The sequence below is a fragment of the Cnephaeus nilssonii genome (genome assembly GCF_951640355.1).
Source record: "Cnephaeus nilssonii genome assembly, chromosome: 10".
NCBI classification, from domain to species: domain Eukaryota; kingdom Metazoa; phylum Chordata; class Mammalia; order Chiroptera; family Vespertilionidae; genus Cnephaeus; species Cnephaeus nilssonii.
Genome location: NC_137081.1, coordinates 85932819 through 85948994, shown reverse-complemented (window position 1 = coordinate 85948994; position 16176 = coordinate 85932819). Strand labels below are relative to the sequence as shown.

The 16176-nt window shown below is 62.4% G+C and overlaps 1 protein-coding gene across 1 annotated transcript in view; it reads right to left on the bottom strand.

Annotated features, from left to right (window-relative positions):
• Nucleotides 1-2681: 2681 nt before the first annotated feature.
• Nucleotides 2682-16176, bottom strand: part of GLI2 (GLI family zinc finger 2) — a 131855-nt gene continuing 118360 nt past the window's right edge. Inside the window, exons 9-13 of the mRNA XM_079783288.1 lie at nucleotides 15246-15395; nucleotides 11834-11998; nucleotides 9885-10166; nucleotides 8093-8429; nucleotides 2682-6662 (exon numbers count right to left, since the gene is read on the bottom strand). Coding sequence (XP_079639414.1) covers nucleotides 4231-6662; nucleotides 8093-8429; nucleotides 9885-10166; nucleotides 11834-11998; nucleotides 15246-15395 — 3366 coding nt within the window. The 3' untranslated portion in view covers nucleotides 2682-4230. The remainder of the gene's footprint in view (nucleotides 6663-8092; nucleotides 8430-9884; nucleotides 10167-11833; nucleotides 11999-15245; nucleotides 15396-16176) is intronic.

The window sequence follows — 16176 nt, the reverse complement described above, 5'->3', positions numbered from 1 at the left end:
AGGAGGGGGCACCCAGGAGCCCCCCCCCCCCCACCCGCCCAGCAGCCCTCTTCCCTGCTGTCCCGTCCCAGTCCAGAGCGCACCCCAGGCCTCACGCTCTAGTCACTGGCCCCACTGGGTGGCCGTCTCTGCCAGTGGTTGACTGATCTCTTACTAGACCTGAGCCTCCCCGTGTACCTGCCAGGGTCACTGCCCAGGACGGAGCCCCGCTCAGGGCTGCTCCCCAAGGGCTCTTTCGCCCAAGGCTGCTGCCGGTGTCCTAGGCTCCAGCTTTCCGCCCTCTTTCTGCACCAGAGCACAGAGGGCCTGCGCATTCTCCCCACCCCACCCAGCTCCCATGCCATCAGACTGCCCTCAGAGAGGAGGCTCCGGGGAGGAGTGCTGGGGCTGCCCTCAGAGAGGAGGCTCCGGGGAGGGGTGCTGGGGCCGCCCTCAGAGAGGAGGCTCCGGGGAGGGGTGCTGGGGCCGCCCTCAGAGAGGAGGCTCCGGGGAGGGGTGCTGGGGCTGCCCTCAGAGAGGGGGCTGTGGGTGAGGGGTGCTGGGGCCGCCCTCAGAGAGGGGGCTGTGGGTGAGGGGTGCTGGGGCCGCCCTCAGAGAGGAGGCTCCGGGGAGGGGTGCTGGGGCTGCCCTCAGAGAGGGGGCTGTGGGTGAGGGGTGCTGGGGCCGCCCTCAGAGAGGGGGCTCCGGGGAGGAGTGCTGGGGCTGCCCTCAGAGAGGGGGCTGTGGGTGAGGGGTGCTGGGGCCGCCCTCAGAGAGGAGGCTCCGGGGAGGGGTGCTGGGGCTGCCCTCAGAGAGGGGGCTGTGGGTGAGGGGTGCTGGGGCCGCCCTCAGAGAGGGGGCTCCGGGGAGGAGTGCTGGGGCTGCCCTCAGAGAGGGGGCTGTGGGTGAGGGGTGCTGGGGCCGCCCTCAGAGAGGAGGCTCCGGGGAGGGGTGCTGGGGCTGCCCTCAGAGAGGGGGCTGTGGGTGAGGGGTGCTGGGGCCGCCCTCAGAGAGGGGGCTCCGGGGAGGGGTGCTGGGGCTGCCCTCAGAGAGGGGGCTGTGGGTGAGGGGTGCTGGGGCCGCCCTCAGAGAGGAGGCTCCGGGGAGGGGTGCTGGGGCTGCCCTCAGAGAGGGGGCTGTGGGTGAGGGGTGCTGGGGCCGCCCTCAGAGAGGGGGCTCCGGGGAGGAGTGCTGGGGCTGCCCTCAGAGAGGGGGCTCCAGGGAGGAGTGCTGGGGCCGCCCTCAGAGAGGAGGCTCCGGGGAGGGGTGCTGGGGCTGCCCTCAGAGAGGGGGCTGTGGGTGAGGGGTGCTGGGGCCGCCCTCAGAGAGGGGGCTCCGGGGAGGAGTGCTGGGGCTGCCCTCAGAGAGGGGGCTCCAGGGAGGAGTGCTGGGGCCGCCCTCAGAGAGGGGGCTCCGGGGAGGGGTGCTGGGGCTGCCCTCAGAGAGGGGGCTGTGGGTGAGGGGTGCTGGGGCCGCCCTCAGAGAGGAGGCTCCGGGGAGGAGTGCTGGGGCTGCCCTCAGAGAGGGGGCTCCGGGGAGGGGTGCTGGGGCCGCCCTCAGAGAGGGGGCTGTGGGTGAGGGGTGCTGGGGCCGCCCTCAGAGAGGAGGCTGTGGGGAGGAGTGCTGGGGCTGCCCTCAGAGAGGGGGCTGTGGGTGAGGGGTGCTGGGGCCGCCCTCAGAGAGGAGGCTGTGGGTGAGGGGTGCTGGGGCCGCCCTCAGAGAGGGGGCTCCGGGGAGGAGTGCTGGGGCTGCCCTCAGAGAGGAGGCTCCGGGGAGGAGTGCTGGGGTGCCCTCAGAGAGGGGGCTCCGGGGAGGAGTGCTGGGGCTGCCCTCAGAGAGGAGGCTCCGGGGAGGGGTGCTGGGGCCGCCCTCAGAGAGGAGGCTGTGGGGAGGAGTGCTGGGGCTGCCCTCAGAGAGGAGGCTGTGGGTGAGGGGTGCTGGGGCCGCCCTCAGAGAGGAGGCTGTGGGTGAGGGGTGCTGGGGCCGCCCTCAGAGAGGGGGCTCCGGGGAGGAGTGCTGGGGCTGCCCTCAGAGAGGAGGCTCCGGGGAGGAGTGCTGGGGTGCCCTCAGAGAGGGGGCTCCGGGGAGGAGTGCTGGGGCTGCCCTCAGAGAGGAGGCTCCGGGGAGGGGTGCTGGGGCTGCCCTCAGAGAGGGGGCTGTGGGTGAGGGGTGCTGGGGCCGCCCTCAGAGAGGAGGCTGTGGGTGAGGGGTGCTGGGGCCGCCCTCAGAGAGGGGGCTCCGGGGAGGAGTGCTGGGGCTGCCCTCAGAGAGGGGGCTCCGGGGAGGAGTGCTGGGGCTGCCCTCAGAGAGGGGGCTCCGGGGAGGAGTGCTGCGGCCACTCCTGGGGCTGGAGGAATGGCTCTCCGAAAGTCAGTGCAGATATTCAGCGCAGCCCCTGGAAGAGCAGCCGATACTGACTGTAACATGTAACCCCACCCCCACCCCGGAGGCAGCACACACACAGCCAGCAAATGCGTCCGCATTAAATATTTCTGGGCAAATGTGAACCGGTCCATTCTGACACTGTTGAGAAAAAATACAGCCTAATTTCTGTTCAAATGCACCAAATTTACTGCCCAGGGCCTCATTAACTGTGTCAAGGAGGAAGCAGATAGACAAAATAAATTATGAAAAAATTACTTTTTTAATGTACAAAAAGACTTATTTACAAGTTGAGCATGTCATCTCAATTCATAGCAGGTAGAAAAAGCTAAAAATGTTGTGGAGATATAAACTGGGCTGGGTGCCTCGCCTACAGCATTGTCAGGGACGATGTCGTCTGTACAGACTATACGGTGGGAAGCTGTGACAGCCCGCTCAGGGAATGATGACCACCAGAGCCCGGGCCCCGGGCCCTCCCGGGCTGGGACTTGGACGTGGCCTTTCCCTGGAGCCTAACGAAGCCCTGGGTGTTCTGGGCCGCAGAGGGCCCAGGTAAGGTGTTGGCCCTCTCCTGCCTGAAGCCAGGGTCACAGTCAGTCTCAGGCTCCTAGTGGTGCCATTGGTTTTGGCAAGGATGCCACGAATTCACCACGGGGAAGGTGGGGGGGGGTGTGCTGGGGAGGATGCACCACTCATCCCACAGTACGCTCAGCATGTCTTCTGACGCCAGTTCCTAATCCCAGCGGAACAGGGGCGTCCAGTGACGTCCCTGAGCCCCAGGAATCAGCTCCTTCCCCTCCCGCCCCACCAGACGCCATGCACATCATCGTCCTCTGGAGCGAATGAGGGCAGAGGGAGGGTCCAGAGGTGCCGGGACTCGGCAGGGACCCCGGGCTGCTGGAGAGTGGGCAGCATGGCCGGGGGCAGCTGGAGAGGCTGCCACAGGGCCTGGGGGAGGGTGGGCGGGCAGTGCCCGGGGGAAACAGGGCTGGGTAAACATGCGACTCCTCCTACCCCAGGCGCCCGAGGCTGGGCCCGTGCACTCTCACTTCCTAAAGGTCCATCCACGCGTGGGCCCCCGGTCATCCCTGGCCCGCAGCAGCTCCAGCAGCCCCGAGGTATTTAGAAGTGCGTGTTCTTTTCAGGGAGGGCCACGTTTTACACGCGTGAACCCTGTAAACACGGCCTGGAGGGCCCGCCGCTTCTGAGCACCCCGAGCGTCACGGTGTGTTCTTTCCCTTTTCTGGCAATACTCCCGTCCTTCACTCATTCCGTACACGTGGCCGTCTGCCAGGTGACACCTGGCTCTGCCGGGCGGAGGTGCCGGCGCTACCTCCCCTGAAATCAGGATGTGCTCCGCGTGGCCTGGGCGAACTCTCTCCTCCGCGACCAGGGACGTCAGAGGCCTCACGACCAGCTTGGGGAAGGGTTCCGGGGGCCAGCAACTCCTTCTTGCAGGATCGGAATAGCTCATCTTCCTGGGTTACAGCATCCAGTATGGCTTCTGATTCCAACCCAAACGTGGTGCCTCTGCCTTGTCCCCGTGTACTTGGAAAGCCCGGGCCGGGGACCCCTGACAGGGGCGAGGGAGCCGAGCAGAGTGGTCCTCTACTGTCAACACCAAAGGCGGGAGCGCTGTGTAAACGAGCCTTCCTACTGAGGTTTTTCAGCGTTCCAAAAATAACCCCAGAGAAGACCTGACAGGATGCACGTAAACTTGCCTTAAAGCGCTGTGGTCTGACCAGCCACTGCCCCCGCTCCCCCCGCCGCAGGCCTAGTAATACTTTTTTGGAAGAAGACAAAATGGATGACACCCCACTCTGGAAACGACGGTTCCTCGGGGTCCGCTCAGCAGCAGGGGCCGGGGCCTTAGGTCATCATGTTGAGGAACTTGCTTTCCTCGGCCAGGCTGGTGAGCATGGAGCTCATGTCCCCGACGGCCATGTTGCTGATGCCCATGGGGACGGAGGGCAGAGTCAGGGAGCTCCGGGGGGTGGTGAGGCGGGAGGAGCTCTGGGAGAGGCTGTGGAGGAGGCTGGGGCTCAGGGCGCCCGAGAGCAAGCTCGAGTGATCGCCGTCATCCATGATGGCGTCGAAATCGATCTGGGAGGCCTCCAGCAGCTGGGAGTCCACAGTGCTGGACACCTGGTTGACCCCTGGCGAGGACAAGGGCTGAGGCTGGAGACCCTCCGGGCAGGCCTGTGGCTGCGGCGGTTGGGGCCTCATGACCTGGCAGCCTACGTGGTTCTCCAGGCCTCCATTCTGTTCATACATGTGGATTTGGCCATAATAGTAGAGCATGTTGTGGTCCTGGGCTCCACCCGTGTCCTGCGGGGGCAGCTGAGGAGGTAAGGATGCCATAGTGCCCATCGCTCCCTTGGGCACAGACTCTGCCATCTCCTGGTTGGCTGACACAGCAGCCACGGCATGGCCGGCGGCCCGGGCGTAGGCCAGCTGCTGCCCAGCACGTACCCCCCGGTGGCGGCCAGCAGGGCTGGGCTCAGGCGGTGGCCGGGGTTGCACTAGGCCGAAGCCGGGCCCAGCCAGCCCCCCTGCGGCCTGCTGCAGCTCCAGGAAGCCGGGCTGGTGGGAAGGCAGAAGGCTGGGGCCTTGGTGGTAGCCCTCCTGGCTCACGGGGGCTGCCAGGTGATGGCTCTGCTGTGGGTAGCTCTGGGCTGCATGAAGTGGTGCCATCCCGGCCAGGGTGGCATTGGGGGCCCCAAGATCCCTGCGTCTACTACCCATCATGGAGGGGTCGGGAACAACTTCCATTTGCTGGGGGAGCCCCGGGTGACCGGGCTTGGCTGCCAGGTTGCTGCAGGATGTGTGGAATGGATTCAGGGCCGCGCCCATGGTGCTGGAGCTCAGCTGGGGGTGGCCTTGGTCGTAGCTGGCGTGGGGGCCCGCTGTGGTGGTCATGCTGGGACACTGGCCCCCGGTCCCTGCCTGCCGAAGCTGCTGCATATGATTTACCCTGGGCCCGGAGGGGGCGCCACTGCAGGCCTGAAGGAGTGGCTGCGCGCTGCCCAGACCTCGAGGGCTCGGCGGCAGGCCCTGTGCGCCGTAGCCCGGGTACTGGCAGAAGGCCGGCTTCTGCTGTGCCACCGCCAGGTTGCCCTGCAGAATGGGTGGAGGCTTCCCCTGGCTGCTCAGGGCGTCCATGGTGCCAGAGCTCACCTCATTCCACTGCACAGGCATGCTGCTTTTGCTCGGGCCGGAGGGGGCGCCGTAGCCCAGCTGGCAGCCTCCCAGCCCAGGGGCGGAGGGGCCCACGTTGGAGTCCGCAGCCACCATCCTGCGCTGGCCGTGCAGCCCTGGGCTGGGCAGTTTGGGGTGTTCAGAGAAGCAGGAGCTCTCGGGGGGATATGCCTGCGGGGTGCTGTCACCCAGGGTGCCCGCATGTGCCTTGATGTACTGAACCACGTCATCGGGCAGCACCAGGTCATCCTCGGGCAGCAGGAGGGGGCCCTCAGGCCCTGCCCCGTCTGTCCCCACCACCATGGCTTCCATCACCACGTTCTCGCTGATGCTGGGCGGTCGGGGGGAGTAGGTGCCATGGGCGAGGCTGCCCTCAGCACCAGCGGGACCCTGCAGGTGGAGGCCGCGCCTCTCGGCAGTGCAGGGCTGCAGCGGGCCCGGGTTCACATTGTGGGCGCTGAGGAAGCGCTGCACCCGAGGCGGAGCGAGGGCATCTGGCCGCCTCACTGGGTCACTGGCCCGCCTCGCCCCGCTGCCACATGCCTCGTGGGGGAAGGCGGGTGCAGGCCCTGCGTGGCCATAGGCCAGCCCGCCACTGCCTCGCCGGGGCCCGAACACGCGCTCTGATGCGTCCAGCAGAGCCAGCCGGGCCCGCAGGCTCCCGTGCTCCAGGCCTGGCAGCGGTGTGGGGGGCGGCCCGCCGGTGGCCGCCGCGTACTTGGCTCGCAGGCTGTACTGCTGCGCCGGCGTCAGGCTGAGCGGCCCGGTGCCCGCCCCGCTGCCCTGGCTGGCCTCGCTGGAGCGCCGGGATGCGTCCGTGGAGATGGGATCGTAGGAGTCTGCCGAGCTGGCCTGGGGTGGGCGGCCAGCGCCCAGCGGCGAGGCCTCGCTGGAGCGGCGGCTGGAGAAGTAGGGGGAAATGCCGGAGGAGCGGCGGCTCACCGTGTAGGCCGAGCTGACGGTGCTGGCGGAGCTGTCGCGGCGCTCCTGCAGGTGGCTCAGCACTGTCACCTCCCCGGCGGACAGCTCGGACAGCCGCGGGTTGGGCAGCAGCCCCAGCGGCCTGCCGCCCCCACCGCAGCTGAAGTTTTCCAGGATGGAGCCTGTGGGGAAGGAAAGAGGTCAGCACGGGCGGGGGGAGCGGTGCCCTGCCCGCCGGGACCAGGCCGAGGCTGCAGCCCGGAGCCCTAGGACACGGCTGGTGCCCAGCGGGCACTAAGCCCGTGATTTCTGATGGAAGCGGTAGGGGCAGCATGTGGGCGAACGTGGCCCTCGCTGGAGGGCGGGCAGGGTCAAGGCTGGATGCTGCGTGGCTCTCCCAGTGCCTGGCCGGCCCTGAGTTCCATCCAGCTGGTGCTCTGCATTCCCAGCTGTGGACGGTGACCTCGCCGTGGACTGAGCTATGGAGAAGATCCCAGGAGGCCTGGCCCTCACCTCGGGGGGGAGGGGCGGGCTGCCAGTCAGGCTCCTGGGACAGGGCTCACTGAGCAGGCTGCCTGTAGGGAGGGCCGAGACCCATGCCCACGGGAGGGAGGAAGGGCAGCCAGGTGGGCAGGGAGAAGTGAGCGGTGACAGGCCCGATGGCCTTGGCGGACCTCCCGGGGAGCTCCGGGCCTCAAACAGCCCTTACACCCTGGCAATGTAAGTCCCTGGATGGAGGCACCCTGGGAAGGGTGACCTTGGTGAGTCAGCTGTCAGCGACCCAGGCGATCTCTGTAGGAAGCGGAGAGGTGAAGCCATCTGCTAGCAGTTCCCTCAACAGCCGAGTCAACAAGTCCTCCCTTAGGGAAGAGCTGGTGGTGCATCCCCGTGTTCACCTCTCCCTAGCCCAGTCCTGGGTCCACACTGGCCGTCAGCCCCCGAGGGAGCCTGGAGGGTAAGTGCCCCGTGGCTGGAGCACTGCCTGGCACAGGGTCAGCACCCAAGAAGTGCCTGGTGAAATTGCCTTCCATCTCAAAGCTTGGCAACACCTCCTGAGGCTGAACACAGGGCTGCCTCCTACAGGAAGTCCTCCCTGCCCTTCCCTAGTGGACAGGCTTTCTCTTTCCCCGACACAGCTCTTCCTCCGTGCTGTTTGGCCATTCTGCGGGTGACTGTGCATCTGATGGCATGGCCTTCAACTGAGTGCTCCTTCTAACCACAGGGAGGGAGACTGTACCACTCCTGCCCAGGGCCTCTGCCACGGTGCCCACAGCAGGGGCCTGATAAGTGGCCGAATGAATCATGAGGACAAGGATGATGTGAGCAGGGTGTGTCTGTTTTTAGGGGTTGTAGGGTGCAGCATGGTGTAGTTGAAAGAGCCCGGGCTTTGCAGCCACTCAAGCCTGGGCTGTCTCAGCTCTGCCATTGGTTTACGCGAGGCCCTTTCATCTCTCTGAGCCTCAGTTTCCTAGTCTGTGCAACGGGCTGGTAAGATCCATCCTATTGTGCCAGTGAGAGGACACATAGCGCTTGATGGGCATGAACCTGGTGGGTGCTACCCCAGGCTCTATCCCCCTCCCCCCCGAGCCCCCACACCAGGACCTCCACTCACCACTTCCCGGGAGGGGAGGCAGCTTGGGGTTCCGGGGGTGTGGAGCTGGCCCGGCCCACGAGCAGGAATCTTTAAGTGACTTGAGCTTCTCCTTCTTGAGCTGCTCTAACCGGTGCATGGCGGTCATGTGTTGGCGCAGCTGCAGGCCGCCAGCGGAAGGGGCGGCCAGGGCTGAGGTGTCGGGCCCCGGGGGCGTGTCATCCAGCGCTGTCAGGTCTCCCAAGCTTCCAGGCCCTGTCCCCGGCATGTCCACACCGCTGTCATTGTTGGGGGCACTGCCCAAGGGAGAGGGCTCACTGCTGCAGGATGACTGGGCCCCAGGGCTGGCCTGACACAGCTGCAGAGGACGCGGTGAGGTCAGACTCAGAGGTGTGAGAACCGCCTGGCCCCGCGCCCATGACTGCACCCACAATGCACCCTTGCACACCCAGGGGCGGGAAGAAAGAGGACCATTCGAATAATCTCTCCTCTCAGTCTTGGCCTCCCCAACTACAGGATGGACCTGAACTGCCTTCAGGACGAGTCGGTGGGTGGAAGGGACTCATCGGCGTGGAGAGGACCCCAGTAACTGTCGCCCCCCCGCCCCCCACCATCCCCGGGCTCAGCCCACCCTCACTCATGCCAGCCCGCCCCACCCACTCGGAGCTGGCGAGTTGTCGACCGGTGGACACCTGGAAGCTGTGCCCACAGAAGCTGCCGCAGCCGCATGAAGCTGACATGAAAGGTACTTGAGCATTCGCAACAACCCCGATGTGCACGCTGAGGCAAGGGACAATGAGAGCTGCTGACGCCGTCTCAGCAGGCCCGGGGCGCATGTTAGGCAGGGAAAGGGCAGGCGGGGAGGGACCTGTCAAAGTGCCATCACACCAGCCCTGGCTCTGGGTCGGGGCAGAGGGGCTGGGAGCTCATGGCACATGACGATGCAGAACCCACGGACCCGGATCTGAGCCCCAGGGAGGCTGATGCGGGAGGAGCTCCTCTGGGCTCATTTCTAGGCTGATTGCTCCCAAATTCCAGGCTTTTCTTTGGGAAGCTGCAAAGCTCCATCCTGTCCAGGCACCACCCACGTTCCTCACCTCACTCAACACCTCTGTAGGTCAGTCCTTCTGTCCTCTGCAGCCCTAGCCCACACCTCTCCTCTGCCTGTCCCTCACGCGGGAGAGGTCCCCTCTGCTTGCTCCCGGGCCTGGCAGCTTGACTCTTGCTGCAGCCTTGCCTGTTCCAATGGTCCTACCTGCCGTCGACCTATCCAAACCCACCTTCCCCTGGACAGGCCCCCAGCCCACCCTCACTCATGCCGGCCCGCCCCACCCGCTCCGGCTTCTCGGCTCACCTCAGTACCGTCTATCCTTGGGGGAGGTACAGTCGGGGAAGAGAGGTGGAGACAAAGAACAGGTGGTTAGAACAAAAGGAGTGGAGGCCAGAGGGGTGAGGAAGCAGACAGGACAGAGGGCAGGGAGCCCGAGGCGGCTCTGGTGCTGGTTAGAAGGCACACACCGGGAGCCACTCCGCCCCTCGCAGACTGGCCACGTGGGGGCAGGCGTTCCCGTCGCCCACAGCCTGCCCAGCACCACGGGACCTGCCACAGAGCTTCTGTGAGGCCCACGGTGGTGAAGGGAGGACAGTCGAGCTGGAGAAAGGAGGCACAACGTGGGGTGCTTAGAGAGGGGGCCTGGGAGGGCCCACAGCTGCGGGGGGGGGGCTCTGGACCCCAGGCGGTGCTCTGGAATGGGCCTGGCCTGCTGGGCGTGGCTTCCTGGGGACGGGGCCTCCACTGCCCAGCTCTGCTTACCCCGGAGCTCTCGGTCTTGATGGCTTTGACGTGCAGGCAGTCCTCCGTGGACTGGCTGGTGCTGCTGGCCTCGGCGCTCTCCTCGGAGCGCTGGCCGCCAGGCTCAGTGCCGGCCTCAGGGTCCCCGTTCTCCTTGAGCAACAGGGCGCGGAGGTGCACGTCGTTGCGCTGCTTCTTGGTCACGTGAGCGTCGGGGCCGTGCACGGTTTTCACGTGCTTCCGGAGAGAGCTGGGGTCCGTGTAGCGCTTGGTGCAGCCTGGGATCTTGCAGATGTAGGGTTTCTGGGAGAGAAGCGGGAGGCGTTCCGGACGGGCCAGAAGGCACTCGGAATGGGGCACTCCCCTCGGAAGCCATGCCGCTTCCTTTGGCAGAGCCTGGCTGCCCCCGCGGGAGGCGTGCCGCCTGTGTGCAGCCAGGCCATCTGGATGGGAGGGGCCTGCCCCGCCGCCTGTGTGCACCGTTTCCGGCAGGTGAGCATGTGGCCGAGGGAGCCCGCCACCAGCTGGGGGCAGAGATCAGAGACTGGAGGGAGGGACAGAGCCTGGCGTGACCCTCCCGCCGCCCCGGCCAGGGCGCGGGGCTTCTGACATCAGCAGGGAGGGGGACACCTTCCTGTGCCCGGGAGGCAGGGCCAGAACCCAGGCTCTCTGAGGGAGTCGGGCTCAGAGAGGCAGAGGAACTGGCCCAGGAATGGGAGGAAAACCCAGGGTTTCTGAACCTCAGTTCTGAGCTCATGTACATGCACACTCTACACCCGCATACATACATGCACATTTACATGCATACACACATGTCTACATGCAGGCACACCCCCAATACATACGGCACACACATATACACATGCATGAGTACACATGCTTACAAACACATCTACATGCACACATACATATAAAGCACACATACATATGTATACATGCTTACAAATTCACACCCACCACATGTAATGCATACACATGTACAACCACACCCACATACATACCCATATTAACACACACATATACACAGGCACACAGTCACACACAGGCACACACCCCTCTTTCAGGCCAGCTCATCTGTAGAGACTGAGGGGTTCAGATACCTCTGGGAAGACCTCTAACTTCTTTTTAAAAAAAAAAAATATATTTTATTGATTTTTTACAGAGAGGAAGGGAGAGGGATAGAGAGTTAGAAACATCAATGAGAGAAACATCGATCAGCTGCCTCCTGCACACTCCCTACTGGGGATGTGCCCTTGACGGGAATCGAACCTGGGACCCTTTAGTCTGCAGGCCCACACTCTATCCACTGAGCCAAACCGGTTAGGGCGAGACCTCTAACTTCTTACAAGCATTGGAGCAAGTCCCTTTGGGGTTCAATATGTATCTAAGCACTAGCTAGTTTGGCTCAGTGGATAGAGCGTCGGCCCGTGGACTGAAGGATCTCGTGTTCAATTCCCGGTCAGGGCACATGCCCGGGTTGTGGGCTCCATCCCCAGTAGGGGTTGTGCAGGAGGCAACCAATCAATGATTCTCTCTCATCATTGATGTTTCTTTCTCTTTCCTTCTCCCTTCCTCTCTAAAATCAATAAAAATATATTTTTAAAAAATGTATCTAAGCTTTTAGAAATGTTCTTTCCGGAGTCTCCCTGAGTGACAGCATTTGACTGGCAGGTCAGGGCCTGGGAGGGGGGTAGAGCGGACGCCATGGGCTCCCGCCCACGTCCCTCCCCGGGCTCTCAGCCCCGCCAGGGCTCGGGCTCTCGGGAGAGACAAAGGCTGCCCTGTGTCCCCTACAGGTCAGGCGGGACTGGCAGCACTAACGGGTAGACCTGTCCTCACCAGCTGCGTGGCCCTGTGTGCGGAGCTGACCGAGCTCAGTGGGGAGAGGGCACCTGGCCTCCAGGCGTCTAGAGGCCACGGGGCGATGCATTTGCACGCGTGCCCGTGGGGCCCAGTGCAGCTGGCGGTACCTCGTTGGAGTGGGTGCGGTTCTGGTGCTTGGCGCGGTCCGAGGCGTTGGAGAAGGCCTTGTTGCAGCCCTCGTGCTCGCACACGTACGGCTTCTCCCCGGTGTGGGACCGCAGGTGCGTCTTCAGGTTCTCCAGGCGCGAGTAGGCCTTCGAGCAGCCCTCGAACTGGGAAGAGGCGGGTTTGGTCAGCGAGGGCGCCCCGGACCCAACGCGGGAGCCTGGCCTTGGGCCAAACACGCTCCTGCCCAGCCCTGTCTGCTCCACCCAGCAGTGCAGCCAGGAGCGTGAACTTAGCAGTAACACTTACCTTCCTTTCTGATTAGAAAATTGACACCTGGCATTTCTGGAAAACTTGACCGGGACTGAAAAGTACAGAGGGATGACAGCCGCTGCCCGCCAGGGACAGTCTGCTGACCCCCAGCTACGCCTCATTCTGCTGGCGCTGCAGTTCATCTCCATACGTTATTTTTTAAACCAAAATTGGGAATGTAGCATTATTTAGTTACCATATTTTCCGGCGTATAAGACGACTTTTTAACCCAGGAAAATCTTCTATACACCCAGTCGTCTTATACGCTGGAAAATACGGTATGTTTTCTGCTTGTTAAAATCAACAGCACATTGGGAGACCACCAGTAAAAACTCTTTCAAATGTTATTTTTAACTATTTCCCAATGCCCCTCCCTGATTGGAAGGGTTCTGGGCATCAAATGTGCTGAGAATAAAACCCAGAGTCCTCGTGGCCTCGCCCTCGCTCCGGCCACCACGATCTCCTCAGGTCCCTGAGCCCACTGGCTTCTTCCGGGCTGGGCCTTGGCACACAGTGCCCTTTGGCTAGACCCTTTCCCCCGCCCCACTCACCTGGCCCTGGACGGGCTCACTGCCTCTCAATCTTGTAGGTCATCCCCTCCACGAGCACGTCTCTGATATTCTTAATCGTGATAACCACCCTCCCCCTCTAAGCTCCCTGACACAATTTAGCATGATCTCAATCGCCCTGTGACCGGCCTTCCCACTAGAGTACAAGTTCCACGGGGGCAGTTTCCTTTCAGGTCCTGTTCATTTCTGTGTCCCTAGTACATAGTGCCAGGTGAAAGGAACACCTTCGGGATGGAAGGAAGGAGGGAGGGAGGGAGGGAGCGAGCGAGGCGGCAGGGAGGGCGGGGGACCAGGAGTGTATACTTAGGATCCCGCAGCTGCATCCGATATACCTATGAAAACTGACCTCAGAATGACAGGGAAACCAGCAGGCACTGTCTCATTCCCGGCGCCGCCCCCCCCCCCCCCCCCCCCGCTCCCTTTATTTCTGACTGTCTGAGCATACGTGGCTCCAAAGGCCTTCGATCTGTTTCTGCCACTCGCGGCTCCTGTCGGAGGACTATGGCTAAGAAAATAACTTCCTGCAAAGGACCCAGAAGAGCCAGCACAGCCTTACAAAAGGAGGGCTAATTTGGAGGATTGACACTTCCAATTTCAAAACGTACTGTAAAACCACGGGGGTCCGGCTGTGTGGTACTGGCCTAGGACACAGAGGTCAATGGAGCGGAAGTGAGAGTCCAGAAATGAGCTCCCATCTGATGGTCAGCAAGGGCGCCCAGGCCGGCCGAGGGGAAGGAACAGTCTCTTCAGCAAATGGGATTGGGACAACTGCAGAACCACGTGCGAAAGAAGGGAGTTGGACCGGCTCCTCACACCGAATACAAAAGGGAACTCACAATGGAAGAGCTGCCTATAAAGCTATACACAGGGTGGGGCAAAGGAGGCTGTTGGAACTCAAAACTTTGTGCTTCAAAGGAAACTATCAAGAAAATGAAAGAAAACCCACGGGATGGGAGAAAATAGTTGCTAATCATAAGGTCTAGGAGAACTACTTCAATCCAGCAATAAAAAGACAAATAATTTAAAAATGGGCAAAATAGTTGAGTAGACATTTCTCCAAAAAAGATATAATAAGAGGCCAGTGAGCACATGAGCAGACACTCAACTTCATCAGTCATTAGGGAAACATGAATCAAAACCACAACGGCATGCCACCGCAGTCCACTGTGATGGCGGGATCAGCAGGCGGGTAACTCACGCTGGCAAGGACGCGGAGAAACCAACCCCACGCACTGCCGGTGGGAAGGTAAGTAGTGCAGCAGCCTCTCTGGAAATCAGACTGGCTGGTCATCAGAAAGTTAAACGTAAGAGCTTCCATCTGACCCAGCAATTCTGCTCTAGCATGTACACCAGAGAACTGAAAATAGGCCCACAGAAACCTGTACACAGATGCTCACAGCAGCATATTCATAATAGCCACAGAGTGAAAACAGTGAAAACATCCATCAGCTGAGGAATGGATTAGAAAACTAGGACCTGTCCATACAATGAAATACCATTTAGCCCCGACGTGAAGAAATGACGTGCGGATACACGCTGCACCTCGGATGAGCCTTAAGAACAGGCTAAGTGAACAGGCCAGGCACAGGGGCTCACATTGTGATTTCATTTCTATGGACCGGAACAGGCACGCTCAGGGGTCGGAAGCAGGTCAGTGGCTCTCAGGGAATGCGGGGTGGGGGTGGGGGCGAGAGCGGGAAGTGACCGCTAACAGGTCTGTGGCTCTGACGGGTGATGAAAATGTTCTGGAATTAGCTAGTAACTCACAACTTGTGAATTTACTAAAAAAGTCACTGAAATTGTACCTTGTTAAACAATGATAAACTTCATAGTATGTGAATCTTATTTCAATGAAAAACTTGCTAACGAAGGTAACGTATTACATTGAATCCTGGGCAGCACCCATTTTAAGACCGCCTGGTTTCAGAGGCAGTAAAGTGAGAATAAAGTGTACATCTTGGAATCCATGGAACAGGGCAGTTCACGGAGAGGCGCTCCCAGAGGGCTCAGCTGCAGCCCATCAGCGCCTCACTGCGCCTCCCCTTTCAGGAGGGACCGGTTTCTGTGTGTGAAAAAGGCCTTCCCGATGATCATCCCAGCCCCTTCACTCCCCCAGGGCGGCTGTCTGAAAGGCCTTCCATTTGTGTTCACTTAAAACCAGAGATTTTACCCCCTCGGGGCTCCAGCTGGGACCCCAGTGAAGCTTTTCTCTGCAGGGCACAGGCTGCAGGTGCGGCCCCGCCAGCGCCTGTGTGGGTCACCCAGACAGAGACGTGGGGTACCGCTGTGCTGGGAGGTTTGAGGTGACCCGGACATAGCCACAGAGACGCTGGCACACTCTTACCTACGGCAGCTCACGCCCTGAGAGAGCGCCAGCGTTCTGGACGACAGGGGGCGAGGAGCCTCAAGGACTGAGACGGGCCGAGGGTCCAGGACAGGAGGAGGTGGAACAGCCCGACCCTGCGCTCAGCCAGGCCCAGAGCCGCGGGGCCGCCCTGCGCGGCCGCGGGGGGGCGAGCGAGGGCGCACTCACCGTGCACTTGTGCGGCTTCTCGCCCGTGTGCCGGCGCATGTGCACCACCAGCATGTACTGCGCCTTGAAGGGCTTCTGCTCCCGCGTGCAGGCCTGCCAGCGGCACACGAACTCCTTCTTCTCCCCGTGGATGTGCTCGTTGTTGATGTGCTGCCGGAACAAGCCCCGAAGGGGTGAGCCCGGCCAGCGCCTCAGACCCCCCTCGTGAGCGCAGGCCACCCCCACAGACCACCACCCACTCTGTCGGGTCACCCTCCGGCCGCGCCTCCTCCGGGTGGTTAGTGGCCATTAAGTGAAGACATACTGTGTGCGAACGTCTCGGCTGCATTTCCTAATTAGTCATCAAAGCAACCATCCCAGATGGTCAAAGGCGTCCCGCTCACCCCAGACGGGGCTCGGGGCTCCAGTGCGTGAGGACTGGTGGCCGTGATGATGCTCCGGCGGTGCTGCACACAGTAGGCACTAATTAAGTGCAGGGAGGCAGACAGGGTGCCTGAGGAGCCTCTCCCGAGCTTGCCCCGGCTGTTCCAGGCTTTTACATGAAGCGTTAGTTATAACGGAAACGTCAGTGCGTCCTGGTCTCCATCAGGGATAACCCGTAAGATGGCAGCTCTATCCCTTTGCACAAAGGCCCAGCTTGTTGGTGGCTGCAGGGACTGACCCCTCGGAGGACCCTGGGACCGTGCGGCACTGCCCCAGGCACAGCACAGCCCGGGGAGGGAGCAGAGCCGCCAGCGACCCTGTGACTGGTGGGCAGCATGGCACTGGGACCCTGCTCGTCAGCTCGCGGCCCACTGGGGCGAGTGGGGCAGAGCGAGGCAAGCAGCCGCCCTGGACGGCGGTCCTCAGACCGTCTTGGCCAGCACTGGCCTGGCAGGAACAGGGGCTGACGTTTCTGCCTCCCGGGCCCTGCGCCCACACCTGTCCTCAC